The sequence below is a fragment of the Orcinus orca genome, chromosome 1 (genome assembly GCF_937001465.1).
Source record: "Orcinus orca chromosome 1, mOrcOrc1.1, whole genome shotgun sequence".
Classification (NCBI taxonomy): Eukaryota; Metazoa; Chordata; class Mammalia; order Artiodactyla; family Delphinidae; genus Orcinus; species Orcinus orca.
The window spans coordinates 98,643,475-98,667,753 of NC_064559.1; the positions used below are offsets into that span (position 1 = coordinate 98,643,475).

Here is a 24,279-nt window from a genome sequence, read left to right on the forward strand (position 1 = left end):
ACAAGAATTTCCAAGTTGTGAAGCCTGTCTGCAGTGGCTGAAGAAGGCAGCAGTGCCATGGTGAAGGAGAACGTTGCAGAAGTGCAAAGTTCCTGCACTCAAAGAGCTCATGGTATAGTTAAAAATATTGGTAGTGTTACCGAGTCCAAGTTTGTACTGCTCTCAGCACAACAGGGCAATAAGTCGAGAGATGAGATGTTGCGGCAAGGAAGAATAACTTTATTTGGAAAGCCAACAGATGGAGAAGATGGTGGACTAGTGTCCCAAAGAACCATCTTCCCTGAGTTAGAATTCATGCTTCTTTTATACTAAAAGGGCAGGGGGGTAAAGTCCTGCTTCCAGGATGTATTAATTTCTTCCTTCCTGCAGCCGTTTCCAGGTGGACCTGGTCAGGAGGTTTCCTGTGAGCTAAAGAAAGGTATTTTAGCTTAACGCTCATTACATGGGAGGCAGAGTTCCCAGAGATAGTCGATTATGTATAATTTAAGGTTATAGGCAACATCCCTTTAGTGATTAACTTGTAGCAAACGCGATAGGATACAAAGGTTAAAGTAATGTATTCTTCCCTATTACAGTGGTCCTCTCTATGAGAGCACTTACATTTTGCTCATTTTATTCACCTACATAGGATTTTCTCACTAGAAAAGACCTTGTATCACCAATGCTATTATCCTTTCTTTTTAAACAGGAAAGGCAACTTTAGGCCCAGAGGGGACCAACTTACTAGTTAATTTACAGTAACTGGAGAATGGCTAGTGGCAAACCCAAAACTGGAAGCCAACTTTTCTAACAACTAATGGTGATGTTTCATGTTCTTCCTGGCATTCAGGATATAAAGGTATTGTTACAACAGCGGTACAAAAAGAAGTTTACTCCTTTATCCCAAATTGTCCTTCAACTCCATTTCACTTCTGGCACTCTTATTGCTCATTTTAATTTACTTCACCTTTACTGATCCCCACTCCTCCCTCTTTTCTCCTTTTGGAGTGAAACCAGGCCTGGACATCACTCAGGCATATGGGGCTGGGGGTGGAGATAAAGTAGATGTTTGAGATCCTTAACCATTACTGAACCTTAAAGGAAGAACAAAAAATGCTTTGGATAACATGCTTATAACTGCTTGAGCACAAACAAAAGACGGAAGACAAAGAGAGGAGAGATGTAGTTGAATGACTTAGGGAGAAAACTTGCAAGCTGCTTAGATGTGGACAAATGAAGACTAAATGCAGGGGGTTGGGGGTCAGCGAGGAAACGTCACACTCCCCTAACGGAGCGAGGTGGAGGGTGTAATGCCTAACTAAGCAAGGCGCTTCACAGAAAGCCTCGCGGATTCTTTTGTAAGTATCTGAAAAGACTCTTTTCTTAGATGGCAGCGAACGACCTCTGAGGTCTGCGGGTATCTCTTCCCATTGTGAAGGCGCTCCTCTCTGGGAGGTCGCAGGGCCCTTTTACGGAGAAATGGGGGACCCCCTCTCAGCGGTCTGGGGGAAGCTTTATGCCGGCGCTGGGCCCGTTCCCGTGGGTTCTGCAAGGTCCCCTCCCGAGACAGGCGTGACCCCCGGGTCAGCGCCTGGCCCACACCAAGCCGGCGGAAAAGCCCCCAGCAGCCCCGCTGGCCCCCTAGAGCCGCTTCCCCCTGCGAGTCCCGCCGAATCCCGCCCTGCCGCCCGCCGCGAGCGTGCCTAACGTGCCCCCGCAACGTGACGCACGCGCCGCGCCGGGGTGGCTGCGCGGGCAGCGCGGCGGGAGGAGCGCGCGCCGAGGGCTGGGTGCGGGCGGAAGTCGGCGTCTGCGGAAAGGAGAAAGGAAAGGGAGACGCGGCTGGGTGCGGCGCGGTGCGGCGCGGCTGCGAGACCGGCAGGAGGGCGCCGCCCCCTCCCCCGCCCTCTCCGCTGAGGATGGAAGTGACGAAAGCAGCCGAGGAGGTCACTTCCTGCTGGGGTGGATGAGGAGGAGCCGGAGACGCCGCGGAGGAGACCGGACCGAAGACGGACCGTGCGGGGGAGAGGTGAGTCCTGGCCTCGCCGCCAGGTTCCTCTGGGCAGAACCCCCGGCTTCGGCGTGGACGGCGTCCCTGCGGTCGGGGCCGCCCGGCGAGCCACGTACCAACCCAGCCGGGCCTCCCCCAGTGCGGGGGGCGGGGGAGGGAGGGGGCCCCGCGGCTGAGGGGCGACGGGGATCCAGGCAGTGTTCGTGCGGTGGCTCCGCGGAGCTTCGAGGGCACGGGGCGAGGGAGGCCCGGCCGGGAGGCAGGTAGAAAGGAGGCTCCGGGGCTGCGGAAGTCGGGACCGGGAGCTGCAGCGGGGGATCCGCGGCACCAGACTCTGCAAGCCTCACTCTTTGGGGAATGGTCGCGGTCCGAGGGAGGCGAGGGGCCTGCCGGGCTTTGCAGAGTTGAGATGAGTGATCCTACTTGGACAGAGTGTCCTCGGAATGAATTTGCCTAAGGCATGGAGAGGCGCCTCCGGGCCCCTGGGAGGGAGGCCTTTATGGGTGAAATCGGGGAGTTGGGATGTCGGGAGAGAGCTTCCTGGGCAAGTCATTGTTGCAGCGGGGTTTGGATCGCAGAGTCGTGGTGGGTGAAGGCATTCCGGTGGCAGAATAAAGACCCCGCGATCCGACAGAGCAATCTAGTTGTTAGCGTCCAGGGCAGCTTCCTGGAGCCGTGGGGAAATTAGTGTTTTTCCTCTCTCATTGTCACGGAGATGGAAGCAGCCGGGAGAGGAAACTCCTGCCTCAGCTCTGGGGCCTTGTTATTGTGTATCTTGTGTGTGTAACTCTGTGTCTGTGTTTATGTTTGTTTTTTCCTTCCTTTGGATTGTATCTCATCCTCATTCCCTGGTAGTTTCATAGCCCGAAACTTGCTGGTCTTCTTGATGTGTATGGTGAGAAAAAAGATTCAAAGGATCTAGAGGAATCCTAGGTTAGATGAAATTTCAAGATTAGGAATTTGTACCCACCCCACCCTAGGGTCACTAAGGCACCTACATTGCCTCCAGACTCCTGCTAATGTTGGTACTGAGGGCCTGTCATTCACCCTGGGGAACTGCCTGGCTGAGGGTAGATCTCCCTTCTGCCCGCATATCCCTCTGGCAGTTTTACCCTTCCCTCCTTTTTGTTAAAGGATGGACTGATACAGGCTGCTTGCTGCTGGGAACAGGAAATTTATTAAGGAACTGTAAATCTGAGTGGAATGAATTCAAATCACAGCCAGACTCCCTCCACTTGTTGAACAGAAGGTTCCCAGAAATGCTTGCTTTTTTTTCCTTCCTGTTAAAGGGAGAAAACGTAAAATGTTTTCTCAAAGAAAAATCGGGGGAGTGTGTGTGTGTGTGTTTGTATAGAGTAACTGTACATATGGTGTGTTTACTTAATGTATCCCAGGGTGTTGTTTCAAGGAGGAAGGGGCAGTTTCGGACTGGGAGAAGTTTTCCTTCTCCCATCTCACATAATTCAGGAAGGTAAATCAAAATCAGATGTTCATTCTTGAGTGGCAATCAGATGGCTTTGGATTTTTTTTTTTTTAACTCTTCTTTAAACTGGTACATCTGGGTGAACTCAGACTTGTGTATCTTGGCATCTGGGCCTGTCTAGTAATAGAAGACAAACTGTTTGACTTGTTTTGGCTGCGTTTTTGGACTCATTTCACCATACCCTTTTTTACATTTGAAGGACTGGTCAGGGGGAAGAAAGCAAGTATTAAAAACAGTGTTTACAATTTGTGGCTTAAAGTCAGGTGGGAGATAATTATGGCCTTTGAAGCTGATGACTTGAGCACGCATCATTTGATGACTTGGGGATTAGCAGTTTGGAGGTGACATGTTTGGAAGAAAGAGGGTTACATAAGGAGGGAAAGACAGGGAAAAAGAAGTTTGGGGAAAGGCTGTGCCAGAACACATTGGGAGGATAATAAATAAATAGCACCTTAAAGTAATTGATGTGGCTTGTATCTCTCAGCAGGAGGGTGAAAATGAAAGCAGGCTGTAGCATCGTGGAAAAGCCAGAAGGAGGTGGAGGTGAGCAGAAGTTAGCATCATCTTCTGACATACCTGGAATGTCCCTCAGTGGTTCCTTTTCTCTCCACTTGGGTTTGGTTCACAAATGCCAGACCATGGCTGCCAGCCTCTTGACAGGGTAGATACTGCTAGGACAGTTGTAGGCTTGTTTCCTATGGATGAATGTTAACATGTCTGGTCACCACACCCTTATCCCGAGCTTTAGCGTCTCTTTCCTGTTAGAGACACAATTCCAACCTTGAGGGTAAGGTTGTATTTTCCTAAAACATTATCTTTCCTTTTTGTTCCCTTTGGAACTTTCATGTCCTTACAGAAAGTAGGCATGAGATTTAGTAAGATCTGAAAGGGTAAGAGATTAGACACCTGGGTGCTGCTGCCCAGCTCTTATCAGATTTAATGATTGCCACAAGGAAAGGTAACTTCTCTCTGCTTTCCTCTCGGCTATTGTGGTTAACCCCAGCTGACCGAAAGTGTGTTTGTGGCATGTTTGCACAGCACTCTAGAGATTCTGAGCATTGGAATGTGAGGTTGGGGATACAGGTATGTATGTTCCTAGCTCCTGACTACCTTGATCTTGCCCTTTTCATATTAAAGGGTATCAGTTTCCTGACTGGGCCTATAAAACAGAGTCGTCCCCGGGCTCCCGGCAGATCCAGCTATGGCACTTCATCCTGGAGCTGCTGCAGAAGGAGGAGTTCCGCCATGTCATCGCCTGGCAGCAGGGAGAGTATGGGGAGTTTGTCATCAAGGATCCAGACGAGGTGGCCCGCCTCTGGGGCCGCAGGAAGTGCAAACCACAGATGAATTATGACAAGCTGAGCCGGGCCCTGAGGTGAGGGAAAGGATTCCCAAATCCATTGTGTTAACAGATTGGAAGGAGACTTAAGTAGTTTGGTGAATGTTAGATAAAAAAGGTATCAGGTGATAAGAGACTACACTAGTGAATAGGTGTAGCTTTTTTTTTTTTAGGTGTAGCTTTAAAGTGGGAGTGGGAGCTATTGAATCTGGGTAGCACAGGCACAGGAGGAGAAAAGGCATATCTTTGGTTATATGTAGGAGGGAATTCCAACGTGGCTGGCACTGGATCCTGACAGCCAATTCTGCTCTGTAGTGGGCGAGAATGTGTGGTGAAACCTGGATTGGAGCTCATTTATAATCCAAAAGATTAATTTACACTTCCCTGTTAGAAATCTCTTAGAATTTCTCTTTTTTAGGCTCTCCTGGAAGAAACTAGAAAAAGAGTGAAGCAAGCACACAAGAGAGCACTCACAGCATGGTAGTACCCTAGCTATTCAGGAACCAGTCAGTGAGCTCAGTGAGTTGTCAGTTCATAGGTTGCTCCAGCATGTCTAAAGATTGGTCACTATAAGTTTCTGCAGGTTTTCTTTTCCCCTTGTCAGTCTTTACATTTCATAACCCTTTAGCCCTCCAGGGGCCAGTTTATAACCTATGCCACTGAATAGATTCAAGCCTCAAGGTTCTACGTACATTGAAATCCCCTTGCCTTCCTTCACTGTTAGTGACCCTGAATGTAAAATCTGGGCAGCAGCATCGCTGGAGCCTCTCACTTCCTTTTGAAAGTGAAGTAGGCCAGGCTGACTGCTGTTTTCCAGATCAGGGTGTACCATTGTTTGACCTGCCACCATAAAACAGTTCTACATTCCTTTGTCTATGCCTTGAGCTTAGGCCTCCAGACTAACCACATCAGGTCTCCCAAGAGATTTGTCTGCCCCCACCTGGGCAAGGCAGAAAGGAGAAACAAGGCAGTGACATACAGTGGAACAGGAAGGAAATGGACTAAAGAATTGAAACCATAGAGAGAGAGAGAAGAAAGTGGTTGGGGCTAGGATAGGTGTTCAGGATCTCAAAGTGAGATTGTCTTTGTAAAGGACTAGAATTTAGTTGAAAATTGAATAGGAAAAGTATGCTCTTAGGTCTCCCAGCTCTAACCTAAGGGCAAGGCTGCAAAAGAATGATAGTGATGTTTGCAAGTAATACTCAGCAAGAATTGTTGATCTTAGTGGTTACCTAAGTATATCAAAAACTGTCAGTAGCTAGAAGATAAATTGACGTGCATTCCTGTTTTTACAGATACTATTACAACAAGAGGATTCTTCATAAAACAAAAGGGAAAAGGTTTACTTATAAATTTAACTTCAACAAGCTGGTGATGCCCAACTACCCATTCATCAACATACGGTCAAGTGGTAAGATGCAAACCTCTCTTGGTGGGGAATAAATTTTGAGTTGAAAAGGAATTTTAAAAACCCAGGTCTAATATGTGAAAATGTAAGTCCCAGTATATAATGCTGTAATACCCTGCCTAGTTGGTTGCTTCTCTCAGAAGCTTTCTTCTGGACCCTCAGAAACCGAAATCTAGGACATAGGTACATTAGGAAGGGAAAACACACCCATGGTTTCTGTTATCTGCTCAGTGTGACTGGGAAAAGGAAAGGTGATCCCAGCAGGGGTTCAGGATTCCAGAAGCATATGTTGATTTAGGGAGTTGATGGGACTTTTAGAGACATGTGTTTATAGAGTCAAATATGAACCTAAATGTCTGGAGGAGGATTCAGTTTGAGACACACATGTTTGAGTTATCCTTGAATGGACAGTTGTAGAAATGATCAGAAAGAGAGAGACCTTCAGTGTAAAAAAAAAAAAAGAAAAACAACCCAGGTCTAGGATTTGTCACATTTAAGGGGTATTTAGAAACACCGAAGTAATATGATCCCCTGGATTTCCTCTGCGTTCTTGCTCAAGTTTTCCCATTCATCTCACAGGAAGTGATAGACTCTGCAGCATCAAGATAGATTTGGTTTATTTGGTTCCTTTTTCTGCATATTATTTGTCATCTCCTAGATATTATTGCATTGTCCTCTTTAGGAATGGTGTTCCATAGGTTTGTGTTGATCTTTAAGTTCAGGACTCAGAGTTTTAACACCCTGCCCAGTGGCTCTTTCATAGACAAGAACTAGCTTCTACAAACACTTCCGATTTTCTATGAAACAACCAAGCTCACCCTTATCAAGTGAATATCATCAAAACCACAGCATCCTTGATCACAGAAAGGAGGTTCATATGTTTGCAGTGAAAAGCAGTGTCTTTGATCTGCACCAACAACGCCTCAGAGAACAGGACTCTGGGGTTACTTGACCTTCTCTCCTCTGAAGTGCTGCAAGGCTTCCCCTCTAGGCTCTCCACAGGACAGGTTTCCATTACAGCTTCTCACAGAGGTTTTGGGTCTGCCTCTCAGGGATGCAGAAAGCAGTCTCTGATAAGGATGTTTGTTTGTTTTAAGATGCAAATCAGACCTCTGCCTAAGAAAATAGATTGTGTTTAACTAGTTTCTGAGCAGTCCATTAATGCTCTGTCTTTGTGGCATTGTACAAGGCCAAGAAATCTGATTGTGATTCTGTAGTATTACAACTTCTCAGAGAAAAGTTGGAAGAAACCTGAAAAATTAGAGCAGGGGTGTGGCTGAGAGAATATAATGCTGAGATCCGTGGCAGATATGTAATTACTACACACAACAAGTTAGGGCAGTTTTAGCTTGATGCTGCTATCATTACAGTTCCATCTCTTCTGTAACCACTCCCTTCTGTCCCTGGGGCATGCATTTAAAAAAAAATAAAAGTGGTATTGGAATGCATCTCTCTAATTACAACCTGTTTTCTTTCCTTGTGCCTGAGGGAGAGGCGTTAGGAAATCAAACCTGTTCTAACCACTGGAATCTTGTTTCCTCTATTTTTCACCCTTACCCCCCTCCTGTGTACCTAGAGGAATTTTGACTCTAGCTGGGTATACCAGAGTGTGTGAGTCTTGTTCTTCTGTCTTTGACCCATTTTTTTTTCTATTGAAAACCCACAAGTCCAGCCACTTGGACAACCTGGAATGGGGCATTCATCAGCCCTTGGGAGTAATATGCTTTTTCAGGGAAAGGAAATCTGGACCCTCACTATATGAAGACTCTGGTCTAGAAACCTAACAGTAGTGGCCTAGCACCGCCTATCGTGCCTGAAGGTGGTTGAACCAACATTGATCCTTAACTAAGCTCAAGATCCTAATCAAAAAGTCATGGGGAAAGCAAAACTTTTAGGGATACTACTTCGTTTTTACATCCTGGTTACAGATAACCCCAAAGAACTAGAGTCATTAGTTCATAGAGAACTTTTACCCAGATAGACCAGATGTTTCAGGTTAACTTTTATGATGACAAAGGAATGTAACATTTATTGAACATCTACTTAATGGAGGTATTTTTGCCTAGTGTTTTTGTGAATTAACTCATGCAACTCTCCTAGCCAAATAAAGTATATATCTCAGTACCCTCATTTTACAAATGATAAAATTAAGGATGACAGGGCTTCCCTGGTGGCGCAGCGGTTGAGAGTCCGCCTGCCGATGCAGGGGACACGGGTTCACGGGTTCGTGCCCCCCGTCTGGGAAGATCCCACATGCCGCAGAGCGGCTGGGCCCGTGAGCCATGGCTGCTGAGCCTGTGCGTCCGGGAACCTGTGCTCTGCAACGGGAGGGGCCACAGCAACGGGAGGGGCCACAACAGTGAGAGGCCTGCAAAAAAAAAAAAAAATTAAGGATGACAGCAAAGTCAAAGATTGATCAGAGTGGCTTGAATACAGTTATCTGTTGGACACTTTCTCAGGAAACAATTCTTGAGAGATTGAGCTATTGAAATAGATCATACATTCCTTCTCTGGTTTGCGATTCATTCATTTGTTCAACAGATAATGTGTTAAGCCCTAAAGAAAAAGAAAAAGATTATGGGGGAGTTCTTTCCCTCAAGGAACTTAAAATTTAGCAGGAGAGATAAGATTTATGAGGTTTAACACAATTCGGAATACAATGTGGAATGTGATAAATGCTCGAAGAAGCAGAGCTATGTGGATTAAGATCCTGGAGGCTAGAGAGATATTGTCTAGATGGTGGGTTGATACAGTTGGGCTATTTTGAACTGTGTGTTTTTAAAAATAGAAGCAATACATTTAAATTTTTTTATTATTTTTTAATGTTTAAATGTATTTTTAATATTTACATTAAAATGTATGTTTTAAATGTACTTACATAGGAAACCTTGGAAAGATACAGAAGATACTAGTAAAAATGCTGCCTGTCAGGGTGTGGGGAGAGAGCAGACCAGTTCAAGGATGGACTTGAGACCTCACTTCACCCCACCCCAGTTTTTTTATCTTTATTTTAGGAAACTTTAAAGCTACAGAAAAATTGAGGAAAAAATTGAACATCGAACACCCATATATCCTCTATCTAGATTCACTAATCAATAGATAAACATTTGCTTTATATTTCCATATACTTTTTCAATCTTCTGAGATTAAGTTGCAGATGTGACACTTCATCCCTGTGTACTTCAGTATGTATCTCCCAAGTACAAGGACATTCTCCTTCTACTCACAATAACATTACCATACCCAGGAAGTTTTAACATGCTCTAATACTATTATCTAATATATGGTCCATATTTAAATGATACATGCCTTTTAAAGTTTTGCTTTTTTAATCATGATTATTGTCTAATAAAAAATTATTTATTTTAACAAACACATGCAGTTTGCTATGCGCTGGTACCAGTTTAAGGACTTTACAAATATTAACTCTTGTAGTTTTCATAGCATGAGGATTAGTCCTGTTATTATCCATTTTACAGGTAATGAAACTGAGGCACGGAAAAGTAAGTAAGTTACCTAGAGTAACAGCTATTAAGTGGTAGGGCCGGGGTTTGAACTTAGACAAGGGCCTTATTCCATTTTGCTAAAGGGGTTCAAAAACCAGTTGGTTACCTACTACTACTACTCTGATTTCATAGTGGCTCCACGAAGGTTGTCTTCTTCAAAGCAGTGTTATTCATACTTCTTTTAGCAGCAAACTTAGTTTTCAGACAAATTCTTAGATTTGTTATCAACATACTGATACAACATATAAAAATAGGGCTGCTGCAGTTACTCAGAGGTGAGGGATCCAGAATGCCACCTCCAAATTGCCTTCCTTCACTCCCTCTAAATGCATTTGGAAAATGCTATGTATTCTGTCTCCTTTTTGCAGATTTACAGTGTACCTTAGCCTGTGTAGGGACTGAGATAGCCTCCAGTTTAGAAAAAACAAAACAAAAAACTAAATTGTTTAGGAGATGAGACCTTCTCTACCACCTCCCTTCCCCCCCACACATTATACTTATTCAGTCCTTCAGAACACATAGAAGTGTTTTTTTGCTTTTGAATAGATGTGCTCTTAATACAAAATAAAGATCCAGGAGAATCAAAAAAGAATAGAATTTTAGCCATTGTAATAAGCTAGTAGAAGTGATACTTTGGAGACCCTCTTGACTCTACTCAAATTATATTCAAGGTCATCCATCTGTTTTTCCTAATTGTGCAATTAAATCAGTGGTTTTAGAAAAAAGACCTGCAGACCAGTTTTCTGTGGAACATCATTTTGAAATGCTGCGCTGGCACAGTGTTACTCAGGCACATGTGCCAAGAAAGCTACAGTCTTGCACATACCTACCGACTCCAGAGTCCTATCTGAGGATGACTCAATTATAACAAGAATAGAAGACTGCAAGCAATTCCTACCCACATCGTATCTCGTGCACCTTTTTTGTTTCTTCTCCTGGATCACCACACTTCACTTATTTGGGTTTTTCTTATTTTTTCTTCTCCTTTATCCTTCCCTCAGAGTAAAAATAGCCCTCCTGACATCATCAGTGATAGAAGCCACTGATGCCTCCCAGGCGCCCAAAGGGTCCCTGAGGCCTCATACCTCTCTTATGCTCTGATTGTCAGGAGGACCTTTTTGGGGGAGTTAACTTGTGAGGCTCTGAAGTTGACATGTGTAGCACAGTGTTGGTTTCGGCCTAGAGCTTCAGTTTTCACTCTGATTTTGAGAGAAGTGGTAGGTACTCGACTTTCTCGCAGCGTCCTCAGTGCTTGAAAGCAGGATGGTAGTGGAGATCATTATACAGTATATGTATAATAGAAAATAGATTGGAGAAATTTAAAAATTTTTGAATCTCTACAAAGTAGTGATTGTATATCAGAAATGATAAAAGGTACACCATGAGAACCTACCTTAACAAACATAGCCTCTTTTTGTGATCTGTTTTTGTTCTTAAAATGTGGTCTTGTTTGTGTTCATATATGTGGGGTGCAGGGTCTTCAGTCTTTTAATGCATTGTTTACGTACATATCGTTCCCAGTTTCGTTCATTGCCTTTGGTTTGCTTGCTTACTTTATAGATATGGCCAAAGTTATGAAAATAAGAAAAGTTGATTTGCAAAGCTGAGAGTTAAAGCAGGTGATATATATACAGTATTTAGAGTTGCAGAGGAGAAGGCTGTAGTACCCATTCATTCATTCAACTGGTAGTTATTAAGCACCTACTAATTATTAAGCCCTGAACTGCTGGAAATCTACTTGCAAATAATAGGAAGTCCCTGCCTTCATGGGATTTATGTTTTAGAATACAGATAGACAAGTAAATGATATTTTGGATAGTAATGAGTACTGTGAAGACAGTAAGACTCTAGAGAAAGGTGGCGACTAAACTGAGTGTAGGAAGCTGAGGAGACAGGCAGCTGAGGGATTCAGTCCAGCCGGAATGTTTATTTTCTATTGCTCTTCAACATTTTGTACTTGTTTAGCATAAGCAAAATTGCTGATAATGAATGACCAGACCTCCAGAGTGGCCTTTTGTCTTTTCCTCCCTCACAGGTGTGGTTCCCCAGAGTGCGCCACCAGTGCCAACAGCCTCTTCCCGCTTCCACTTCCCACCTCTGGACACCCATTCTCCAACCAGTGATGTGCAGCCAGGGCGGTTCTCTGCTAGCTCCCTAACTGCTTCTGGCCAGGAGTCAAGCACTGGCACTGATAGAAAGGTGGAGCTTTCGGAGCTGGAGGATGGCTCGGCCGCTGACTGGCGCCGGGGTGTGGATCTCATGTCCTCCCGAAATGCTGTCGGCGGAGGGATTGGCCATCAGAAGCGCAAACCTGACATCATGCTTCCCCTGTTCTCTAGGCCAGGGATGTACCCTGACCCCCATAGTCCCTTCGCCATCTCTCCGATCCCCAGCCGTGGAGGTGTCCTGAATGTCCCCATTTCACCAGCCCTCTCCCTGACTCCCACCATCTTCTCCTATAGCCCGTCGCCAGGCCTGAGCCCCTTCACCAGCAGCAGTTGCTTCTCCTTCAACCCTGAGGAAATGAAACACTACCTTCATTCTCAAGCCTGTTCTGTGTTCAACTACCATCTGAGTCCGCGGACATTTCCTCGTTACCCAGGGCTCATGGTTCCACCGCTGCAGTGCCAGATGCATCCTGAGGAGTCAACCCAGTTTTCCATCAAGCTGCAGCCCCCACCTGTCGGGCGGAAGAACCGGGAGAGGGTGGAGAGCAGCGAGGAGGCAGCGCCTGTCACTGTTCCCACGCTGGCTCCTGTCCCCCCGAGAATTAAGGTGGAACCAGCCTCTGAGAAGGATCCTGAGAGTCTCAGGCAGTCGGCACGAGAAAAGGAGGAGCGCTGTCAAGAAGAGGGCAGTGTGCCAAGCAGGACCACAGAAGAGGAAAAAGGCACCATCTTTGCCCGCCCGGCTGCACCGCCTGTCTGGCCCTCTGTACCTGTTAGCGCCTCAAGTGAAGAACCCCTAGAGGTGACTGAAGACAGTGAGGACAGGCCTGGCAAAGAGCCCGGTGCACCTGAGAAGAAAGAAGATGCCCTGATGCCCCCCAAGCTTCGGTTGAAGCGGCGCTGGAATGATGACCCTGAAGCCCGGGAGCTGAGTAAGAATGGCAAGTTCCTCTGGAATGGGTCAGGACCCCGGGGCTTGGCAACGGCTGCTGCTGACGCTTAGAACTGGAAGCTGATTGGGAGCTGTTTATACTATAATCAAACACATATATGTATTTATGTAGCAAGATTTCAGGGTGGGGGGGTGGGAGGGAATTAGGCTGGTTTGATCCTTCTAGGGGCATAGACTTGTATTTTTATGTTTGGGGGATAGGATGGGGGTATCTTCTGTTGTAAATTAGATGGGATGTGAACACACTTTTTTTCCTGGTGAGTAGGACATGGGAAGGGTATTGAACTGAAAGAAGAAAGAGCCTCTGTTTCCTGTTGAGGCTTACACTTTCTGACAAACTCCCAGAGGGCCAAGATACTGTTTGGTCCCATGATAGTTCAGGTTCCAGACTTGTTTCTTTTCTATTGTATTTATATGTGGAAAGCCATTAATGAATTTATTTTGCTCTGAGACATACACATAAAAGGGAAAGGGGCGTGGTTGGGAGGTTGAGCAGTGAGAGACCATTAATACTAAGTATTTTGCCTGAAATGTTTCTTTATAATTATTTCAGGGGAGGAATAAGAATCTCAGTCTTATGGGGGCAGGAGGATGTTCAGGTGTTGCTCTTTTTCTTTTTCCCTTTGTTGTTGTTGTTCGGCTTCTTTTTTTTTCCTTTTATAAAATGTTATCAGGAAAGTGAAATGTACTGCCAGTTAGAGCGGGGCTGGCAAGGCCCAGGCGCGGAGCCTTCAGCTTCGTTGTTGAGACGGGAAGCCCTGCTGTGAATTTCTTGGACGTTTCACCTACTTCACCTATTAAGAAGCCATGAGGAGTTATAAACTCTTGTTCAGGGAAGAAAGAAGAGGGCAGGAGGATGTAACCCAATGCCTTTAAAAACAAAAACACAAAAATGCTCTTTTTTTTTTTCCGTCGTGGGTTTGGGGAGCCAAACCAACGTGTGACTGAGCGAGTTGACTGAGAGACGTGACAGAGTTGAAGATGTCTTTCTGCAGTGTCTGGTTCTCTTATCGTCTTCTTAAGTCAAAGCCTTAACAATGAACATACTTCAACATGATACGGGTCTGTCAACGTAAACCTGTAAAAGGGCATAGACATCTTTTCGGATGATCCAGGAGTGTTGGAAGATGGTTAAATTTTAAGCTGGTATTTAATCATCCCCACTTGATGTATTGGGATAGGTAGCAAAAAGGCAGGATTGTGGGAGTTAAGGGCAGATGAAACCTGGAAACACAGAAGGTAGCTGGGGGTACAAGTGGATGTTTAGGAAGCTGAAAGAAGCGGTAGACAGGAGACAGAAGGGAGACAGATGCCAAGAGGCCTGGTGTAAGTGAAGCAGTGGGTGTCTGTCCTGTTGTGGTGTTGCCGTTCTTGCCATACCCATTCCCCTAGATTGTACTAATTCTCATGATCAATTGACTATCCTGCATGAGACCCCAGGAATTGTTTCTTCATGGGAAATTCCCTTCCAGCAACTTCAAAGGAATGGGAAAGTATTGATCTTACATGAATCGAAAGGAGCCTGGATTAGGGGCAGAGAGAAAGAAGCCACAGCCAACTGTGTGTGTGTGTGTGTGTGTGTGTGTGTGTGTGTGTGTGTGTGTGTGTGTGCACGTGCACATGTAAGTACACAGTAGTATACAGAAATACCAAACATGGCTCAGATCCACGAGCAGCAGAGAGAAGAAAGAACTGCGTCTCTGATAGGAGCAAGGAGTGGGCACAGGGATGTTGTCTAGAAATTGGAGAGATAGATTCCCGGCTCCATCTCAGCGTAGGTGAACTCAGTGTACCAAGAAGCACTTGAGGGTTGTCTTCTCATGGTGAGGGGGGGCGTCTGTTTTAAACTGGAGTGCGTGCGTGAGAGAGGGGCCCAGGAGAGGTTCGAGCCGGTGGGTGAGTTGTTAGGTGGCTTAAGAGGACTTGAGTCCATCATGCTCTTTTTCGGCAGTTGTCCTCCCCCTTGTTTGATTCAAATTCCGTGAGTGACTTGTCTTTCCCTGGGAAAAGGATTAGGAGAATGGTCCCTAACAACTCAGGCTTTGGTCAGGCTGCCTTTGGTTGGTTGTGTTTTTATCGGTTTCTTTCTCTGTACCTCGACTTACCTCGAATCAGAAAGCAAGCCCAGGCAGGTGGAAGAGGCATCTCTGCTTGGCATTGCCCAATTTAACCAGGGAGGCTGGCTGCCCACCGTCTCTGTCCACTAGAGGGGAGGGCCGGCAGGTGTCAGTATGAACTCAGGAATAGAAACATGAGGCCTTTAAAATAAGAGGGAGAAAAATCCGTGATGCAAACCTGTAACCCCCTAGAACCCAAGTGCCAGAATTAATTCCTAGATGCTGCTTCTGTTTGAATAAAAAGTCACAGCTTTTACACTTGAAAAAAACACTCAAAAAATGTTCAACTCCATGAAAACTGTTTTTGGCTTTAAGAAATTGTTTGGTGTTTAACTGTTTCCTTTGATTGCCATTCCACCAGTAAATTGTTGGTTGATTTGCACTGCACACTGGGGTTGGGGGGAGGGTCCTACACAGAGCCAGACTTGGGCTTGCCCGGGAAGTGGACCAGGGGATGTGGAGGTCACTGATATTTCCTGGAGCAAAGGGGTGGGAGATAGTTTTTCTTCCCCGAGCCCACTCTGGGCAGCACCTGTCACCAGCCTGGCACAAAGCCAGGCCTTTCTCTTCCGCGAGCATCTCATCACTGAACAGCAGGTGGAAAGGGGGGGACAACACCAGACGTATTTTGCCTCCCCATTTTTTCCACCTTTTGCTGTGCCAAATGTTTAACATTTTGCAAATACAGATCTTGAACATGTATTAAGAACCTGTTCAAACTGTTTGCTTTTTTGACTCTAGAGAAGAAAACAGTAGAGATCTCTTCAGGGCATCCAGCCTTGCTGAGCTTTTCTTTTTTTTTTGTTTAAGAACGGCTAGGAGTGAAATATAAACAATTCACTAAGTCCCTTCAACCCCCAGTTTTCAAGCTGCACTGCATTAAACCCAGCTCGCTAACTAACACAGGGAATTACTGCACCCTAGTCCTCAGTGGGCCAAGAAACTTTCAGAAGCATTAAAAAAAAAAAAAAAAAATAGTTGAAGTATACCACTTCTCACCAAGCGGGTAGAGTCAGTTGGCTGTTTGTCCCTTGTTTTTTATTTATTCCATAATTATGTTTGTGTTTTTTGTTTTGTAGACAGTAATGGAACATACTTTTAAATTTTGTTCAAAAGAAAAAAAACTTTGATCCAATCTTTCAAGAACTGTTCCATTTTTTTGTTTCTTCTTGGGGGAAAAAAAGTTACCAGTTAATTTGTTTTGAAATATTTAGGCATTCTTTGAGTTATAAAATTGCGATGCAGGGATTTTGGGGAATTCACATGTGAAAGATGACTTCACTAGTTATCCGCTTAAGCAGAATAAAGTGTGTATATGTACATAAAATGTAAGTAATCTTAACTCCATTGTGCAGTGCCTTTTAGATGTTCCGCTTTCTATAAATTCAAATTTTTGCATATATATATATATGATGTAATGTTATAGAAATATATGTATAATATACATATTTTTTCCAGGGGTATCTGATAGCTCTGTATTTTGTTATGGAAGCTGAAAGAAAAAAAAGTATTTTACCTCAGAAATTAAAGTTAAATAAAATTTTAAAAAAATACTTTTAAGTAATGTTTGCGGAGCGTTGGTTTTGTTGTTGAGACACTAAGCCAGGGTGGTCATGCCAGAGAATGTGCCGCGTGCATGCTAGCTCACCCCCCTCCACACTTTTTATTCCTGTTGTGCAGGGGCCAACACAGCGAGGGTAGGTCCCTTAACAGCTTTGGAGGTTGTCAATTTCCTTGAGTCAATAGGTGCTGCTAGATAAAGGACCACTGAAGCCAGGGACACGAGTTAGTGGGGAAATTTCTACCTCAAGATTGATTTGAGGATTCATTAAGAGTACATGGCAAAGCCCGACCCAGTAGGCCACACTTTGTATGAATCTATATGAAGTGTTCAGAATAGGCAAATCCACAGACAACATAGATTAGTGGGTGCAGTGAAGCGTGACTGCTAATGGGCCACGTATTCTTTTTGGGGTGATGAAAATGTTCTGGAGTTCGTGGTGATAGTGGTACGACAATTTGAATAGAAAGGCCACTGAATTAAAATCACTCTAAAAGGGTGACTTTTCAGCCATGTGAATAATCATCCCAATAAAGGTGATTTGGGGATGATTGATTTTGTTTTGTTTTTAAGTACATGACAAGCCAGTGCTAGGGAAACCTAGTATTTCCCGGTAGAGGACAGGAATCCAGAGGAGTAGGAGATCTTCATGGGGTGTTGAGTATCATACGACACACCCTAAGAAAAATGGTGCCGGACTAAGTATTCTCGTTTTACTCTTGAGATAAGGCAAAGTGATCTTCTAAAGATATCAACGTTGGTAGAATCACAGCCAGGTGTTAAATTTGACTTCTATGGAAGGGTCCTGTGAGTTCAGAAAGGCTGAAATTGATGAGGGGTGAGGCTAAAGAGGCAAACTAGGATGGATTATGAAGGGTCGTAGGAGACGCCGAGAGTTCACATTTTACTCTGCTAGCAATGGCCATCCCCAATATTACGCAAAAGAGTTTGGGCTAGACCACAGAGGAGCATGAAGGCCCGCTTGTCAAATTAACATTTCTGCTTAAGAAGACTATTAACTCATTTTGGCAGGAAAAGGTGAAATGACAGAGGCTAACTGGTTGACTCCCTGAAGCAACCCAAATCAGGCTGGGAATGAATGCATGGGCTTGGGTGCAGACCCTCCTGCTAGGACAGCCTCCTGATTTCTTTTCCTTCCTCAGGCTGCTGAAAGCAAAGTGAGACTTGTTAGGCATGAAACTGGTTATAGTTTTGAGCTCGGGATTCCAGGCCACCGGTTCTGCCACCCCATGTTGACCATTCAGTGCATAGAATTGGATGGGAATTATTCAAATTCTGAGCAAAGAGGAGTGAGTGGTGGTGAGCAGGGAGGAAGAAGCGAGGAAAGAGATGGAGCTTCAAGGTGAGAACACTTTGGGGGGGGGGGGGAGGAAGGATGAGGGGAAGGTAAGTCTCAGAGCCTGTGACATGAGCGAGCAGGGAATAACCCCTTCAAAGCCTCCCCAATATCTCCCTGTTCACAGTCCTTACTTTAGTTTAGAAGGCCCTTCAGATTACCCTTCCAGCCTCATCCTTAACCACACAAACATGCATACACACACTCTGTCAGCCCACGTAAAACCTAAGATCCAACCGTAACAGCCAGCGCAGAGACAGCAGTTACCACGTGCCAGGCATGTTAAGGGCTTACTTGTATTAATCCCCATTTCATCAAGGGGAGCACTAAATCACAGAGCCATTAACTGGTATGACCGGGGTTCAAGCCCCAACACCTGTGTTCTTAACCACTCATGCCATAAGGCCTCTTGGCCCTGCTGAACTCACTGCCTGGAGACAGACGTCTTTCCTCCACTTCACCTGACCAATTACATCTTTTCCAGAACTCAGATGTCATTGCCTCCAGGGGCCTTTCCTGGGCACTCGTCTGTGTGCTATTGCAGCCCGTGTTTACCTCTGTGCCACCACCCTAAGACAATCTTGTCAGTGCTCTGCCGGTCCGGTTTCTCGCAGGATGTTCCAGAAGCCGAGGGCTGGTGCAGGGGTCGTTTCTTTTTCTCCAGTGCCCAGCACACTGCCCGGAACCTGAGGATGCTTGATGAGTATTTGCTGGATAAATGAATAACAAGAAATATAGGAAGGAGGTTTGATTGTCCAGATAGAGAATGCCAGTTTGGAATACTGAGGACAGAAGGAAGACTGCTGTCTCAGTCATCCCCCGACTCCACCACCCCTAACCCCTCTCGTCACAGCTTCTGCTTCCCTCCTCTCTCAGGAGCTGGGTGTGTTGACTCCCTGAGGAAGGGAGATAAAGTGGAATTGGCTCTAATCCCATAGTCCCACCCGTGCCATTTTGCTGGCTGTGAGTCCTTGGGCAGATTATGGAAGCTCTCCGTGCCTCTACTTCTCTATTTTAGAAGATGGTTCTGAAGATTAAATGACGCACATAAAGCATTTAGTACTCAAAGTCCTTTTTTAAATGACATGACAGAGACATTTACGCCTGTACTCTGTACAGGGCTTTTGCCTTCACATCACTTCCGTCGGCCCCTCTCAAGAGGAGGTAAGATACTATTGTTGCGGGAAGGGGGACTCCTTCCAGGGCCCCTAGAGTGGGCTCTTGTCTAACACTCGGAGATGAATTGTCCGAGGAGACACACTTACTGACAAAGCAAGAGACTTTATTGGGAAGGGGCGCTGGGGCAGAGAGCCACAGGGTAAGGGAACCCAGGAGGACTGCTCTGCCACGTGGCTCGCAGTCTCGGGTTTTATGGTGATAGGCTTAGCTTCTGGGTTGTCTCTGGACAATCATTCTGGCTCAGGGTCCTTCCTGGTGGCGCGCACATCGCTCAGCCAATAGATTCTAGTGAGAAGGATTCTCGGAGGTTGATAGGACATATGGACTGGTGTCTCCTCTCTCCTTTTGACCTTTCCCAAATTCTTCCGGTAGGTGGTAGCTTGTTAGTTCCACGTTCCTTACCAGGACCTCCTGTTGTAAGATAACTCATGCAAGTGGTTACTATCGGGCTTGGCCAGGGCAGGCAGTTTTCAGTCAGTGGTTCCCCTAACACTATGATCCCTGTTTTACTGATGAGAAAGTAGGGGTCCACAGTGGGTGACCTGTCCTACTGATTCAAACCTTTCTCAAGAGTCTGAATCCCATACTTTGCCCATTCATGGCCTTGGATCTCTGAGACAAGGGTGAAGACACTTTATTCTAATCAGACACGCAGAATTAGGGGTGGTGTGGGGGACCCCAACCTTAGCATTTCTCCAGGAGTCAGGCCTTGTGTCCCAATCAGGAGTGCAGAAGGAATGCCAGCACCTGCAGCAGGCCCAGGGGAGGGGGCCTCTATCTCTGGACAAACAGGCTCCTGGGGCTGGGTTGTGAGGACTGGTCATGGAGGGATAAAGATCAAAGATTAAAGCCTTCCCAGAATGCAGACGAGCCCCACCCTGACTCCCAGGGCCCAGGTTGAGGGGAGAAGCCCCACATCTCCAAACTCCGGGGCTCCAGGATCTGGGAATCTGGTCTAGGGAGACAATGGGGAGGGTGCCGCCCAACAATGGGCTAAGACTGAGAAGTGAAGGTCTAGAGCCAAGAGGCAGCAGGTGTCTGCCCCAGTGACACTGCCCCTTGCCTCAGTTGTCAGGTGCTGGCTCCATCCCAGCTTCAGCCCAAAGACTGGTTTAGGAGAACAGTCAGAACCTTACAACCTTGGTCCCAGAGAGCTAAGGGTCCGTGAGGGAGGCCGTCTCTGACCTCTCACCCCACGTTCTGCAGGAACCTGACCAGGGAGGAGGATGGAGGGACCCCTCTGTCCAGGAGACAGAGGTCAGCCTTGCAAACATGGTTCTGGCTTCAGGGCCCTTTGTTCCAGTGTGTCTTTTTTGGCCTTCTGGGGTTTTTTCCCCCAAATCCCTCAAAGAGTAATTTAAACAGGCAGAGAGTGGGGTAGAGATTCTTTGTATGATTTTGACCTCCAGGCAACTAACTGGAAGGAAAAGGGAGGGGAAACTGAGGTATGAGGTATAAGCCTGTCTTCAGAATATCACAGTAAAGGAAGTTTGCTTTAGTTCTCCCACTCCTGGCCCAGCTGGGAAAAATCTTTGTCGCCCATGTTGAAATTTTGGACTTCTGGTGACCAATTGCAAGTAACATTTGTACGTTCTTGTCACTTGCTTTAACTTACTTGATCCACGAGTTGATCCACAACATTGCCCTCTGTGGATTCTTATGACTATTATTATCCCCGTTTGGGGGATGAAGAAAACAAAGGTCAATGAAGTTGAGTGAATCACCCAAGGTCAACACAGCTAGTGAGTAACCAAACCAGGACTCACCCAGAGTTCCTGACTCCAAGCTCCATGCTTTTTCTCAAACACCTCCCTGCCCCTCAGTGATGACACACAGAGGCTAGAAGAAAGGGACGGGAGATTGAGTTGCTTTAAAGAGGCCCCTGATTTCTCTAAGGGAATCTTATGGAATCATCACTGGTGTGAGCTCCCCTGAAATGACCTCCAGGCCAGAGAGGGAGAGGCACACATGCTTTCAGTCAGTCATTCATTCCTGAAACTGACGTGGCCACGTGCCAGGAGACACAGGGAGTCCCTGCTCTCTGGAGACTCACAGAGACTCAGTTTACTGAGGGAAACAAGCCAACATAATGAACTGAAACACAAGGCAGATTGTGGCCAGGTGACAATATTCATTCATTTGTTCATCTAACATTTCCTGAGTGCCTGCTGGATGCTAGACTCTGTCTTGGGATTTCGCAGTCAAATATAGACACTCCTAACCCATCAGGAACCTCCAGTTCAAAGACGGGTAATTAGGAGGCTCGGGGTCCTGCTCCAGGGCTCTCCCCACAATGCCACAGCCTTTCCCTTCATCTCCCAGCGAGCTGTGACTTTTCTGGTTACCGGAGAATTTTCAGTACTGACTTGGGCAGGCAGGAACTCAGATGCCCCCACAACACTGGGGGAGTTCTCACTCTCCTCCACAGCCCTTCTAGGGAAAAAAAAAAAAAAAAAAAAAAAAAACAGAGCCCCAAGATCCCTTCTAAACACAGGCAGTCCTCAGATGGACTGGTGTCCATCTGGCAGCACCTACACCACCACTTTTGGATCAGCGAGAACCAGGGTCCTCCTCCTAGCCTCCTGACCCCAGAGTCCAGCTCAGCCAGCGCCTAGCACATAAGGAGTGCTCTATAGATGGAGTAGGTAGGTTGTATTGCCAGTAACAGTGAAGCAGGAGGCACAACTCCCTCTCCAGCAGTCAGGTCAAAGTTGATGGGGAAGGCTTGGTCCTTGCAAACCTAGTTCTGGTCCTTAGAGAGCTCCTACCTGATTTGAAGGTGGGGGGGGACCACTTAGCCACACTTGGCCTCAGGACAGATGTGGGCAGCTGGCTATCCAACTGGCTTGGGCTGTGGACCCCACCAAGGGGGAACCAGGGTGGGGATGGGGAAGATGGAGAGAGAGGGTGAGGCATCAACCTGGAAGGACTGTTGAGAGTGGAGCAGTTTGGGAAGGGAGGAGAGGGCATGGGTGAGGGGAGATGAGACGGACACGGAGTCCTGGGCCGGGGGCCTGAGCACTCTCTGGAAGCTGGGAGGGGCAGGGGGTGATTCTCTGGGAGACAGAGTGCAGAGGCAGCGGTGGAAGAAAGACCTAGAGATGAATTCCCAAGGAGGTGGGGTGGGGGGAACTGAAGCGAGTGGGCGGGGGCTGCAGAAGGGGTGGGCAGGGGAGCAGGGTTGACAGCAGGGAGCGCCCCCCGCCCAACCGCCCAGCCTCCTGCCCATGGTATTGATCCGCTAGATTACTCAATTTCACCCGTATTGATCAGGTAATTGCCTTATCTCGGGTCTCATTTGAGCTCCGCATTCTCCTGACTTTCCCGTCTCTCTCCCTCCTGTTTTCTCCTATCAGCCTGACACAAGGCTCCCTAACACAGAATAAATATATATACATATATATATATATATATATATATATATATGAACATAAAGGTTTGGTTAGCCTGCCCCGGGTTGGTGTTTGGGAAGGGGGACAGGGGTGGATAGAGGAAGGTAAGACCAGCCTGCCCTTGGAGCCCCTAAATTCTCTTTTAAGAAACCCTTCCTGGCTCCAGATAGTGGAAATGTCTGCCCACTCCAGGTTCTCTGAGGTCCAGATAAGAACTGGGGGAAACAGGCTGCATAGGCCTTGGTCTCAATCTGTCTCTTCTCACCGCCCCACCCATCCTCCTCCCCTGCAAGACCTGGAAACCCCAACTCCTCAGCCAGGCTCTTGGACGTCCCTTTACTAAGTCTGCAGAGTCTTGCCTCTGTCCTTCCGGCTGCTCTTAACTATGTGTCCTGCCAGTCTGTCCCCTGCCCCCTCTGTGGCCCAATGTGTGTCCTTCCTGCCCACCTTCCTCACCCTCTCCCACTCTCCCCATCCTTGGCCTTGGCCCAATCCCCTAACCTCAGGGTTCAGGCAGCCTGTCCTTCAGCTGGAGGAAGGAAAACTAGGGAAGGAGACTCAGCCACTCCCCAGGGAGTCCACAGACTGTTCCTCCCAGGAGCCCCCAACCTGAGAAGCAAGGGCTCTTGTCTTCCTGAAGCCTCCAGTCTGAGAGAAGGGACAAGACCCATCTGAGGGCAGGACAAGAAGACCCCCACAAAAGTTATAGACAATGTCCCAGGAGGGGAGTGAATGCCGGAAGATCCTGGGTAAGATTCAGCTCTCTCACCATCTTGCAAAGCTCAGCCGCAGATTAGCTCACAGACCAGCCAGGCAGAGTGGCAGCAGATACTGAGACTGTCATTCGCCAACAGTAGCTCCCCGAGCCTGGGTGCGAAGTCTATGGGGCCAAGGGGATCCATCCACCTGCAACCAGGTGCTTCCTTCCAGCACACACTCTGGATTCCTGGAACCCTGGAATTCCCTGTGCAATGGCCAGAGCTGTGTCCAGGCACGCATGCGCCTCCACCCTGGACGCACCCTCCTGAGTATGAGCGTAGGGGACAGCTGTCCACCTGTTGTCTTGCACAGGCGCCTGCAATGTCAAGAGCGGGCCCAGGGTGTGAAGATTCTTAGCATTGGAGCTCTATTTTCTAAACTTCTACTGAGACTGTGTGCTAGGCACTGAAGTAGGAACTGGGAGTTCCATGGTGAACATGATGGATAAGGCTCAGGCTCTCCCCACAGAGCTTAGAGACTCTAGGACATTATAAACCAGTTCTCCCTCCTACAGCCTTCAGGATCTCCCACCCGATCCATGCACACCACCCAGGGCCTTGCAGGCTCGCTCTGTCCCCTTTGAGGAAGGGAGCCCATCAGGTGGGGAGAGGGAAGGACTCAAAGCAGGGCGTCCAGACACCATCTGTGCTGAGGGCGGGGGGTCCCATCTCTGAGCCCCACAAACTCATCCCACCCAGTGAGGAGCCAGAGGAAGCAGTGGCGGGTGTGCAGGAGGGTGGGAGCCCCACAGGGTCCATCTGGCTACATCCTACCTTCCATGAGCTGGCAAGTACCATCACTCTCTGCCAATGTCCTCCACAGAGCCCAACCCAACTCTTCACCAGAGTTTTCCAGAGCAGAGGGCAACTGATCCTTTTTCCTTCTCATCTTAATTTCCAGAGTCCCATCTCTGTGCTCTGGAAAGTTCCTCCTTGAGTCTAACCAGCATTCCTCCTGCTGCTCCCACAGCATTTTTTTGTTTTTCTTTTCTAGGTTCCTCTTCCATTCAAATGCCTCAACCTTTCCAGCTTCTCCTTCAACTCTCCACGCCCCATCTTTCTCTCATCC

The 24,279-nt window shown here is 47.0% G+C and overlaps 1 protein-coding gene across 6 annotated transcripts; it reads left to right on the forward strand.

The window, feature by feature from the left end:
* Positions 1–1,877: 1,877 nt before the first annotated feature.
* ETV3 (ETS variant transcription factor 3) lies at positions 1,878–16,523 on the forward strand. 6 transcript variants are annotated; one of them, XM_004284525.3, is made up of 5 exons: positions 1,878–2,008; positions 3,958–4,016; positions 4,611–4,848; positions 6,108–6,223; positions 11,762–16,523. In XM_004284525.3, exons 2-5 carry the CDS (start codon positions 3,971–3,973, stop codon positions 12,895–12,897), a joined length of 1,536 nt encoding a protein of 511 aa, XP_004284573.1. In that variant the 5' UTR covers positions 1,878–2,008; positions 3,958–3,970; the 3' UTR covers positions 12,898–16,523. The 6 variants fall into 6 exon arrangements, with proteins under 6 accessions (XP_004284573.1, XP_033270619.1, XP_033270618.1 ...); XM_033414727.2 differs by having other exon boundaries at positions 1,919–2,008; positions 3,961–4,016; XM_049694501.1 differs by lacking the exon at positions 1,878–2,008 and adding an exon at positions 2,206–2,448 and having other exon boundaries at positions 3,961–4,016.
* Positions 16,524–24,279: the final 7,756 nt, after the last annotated feature.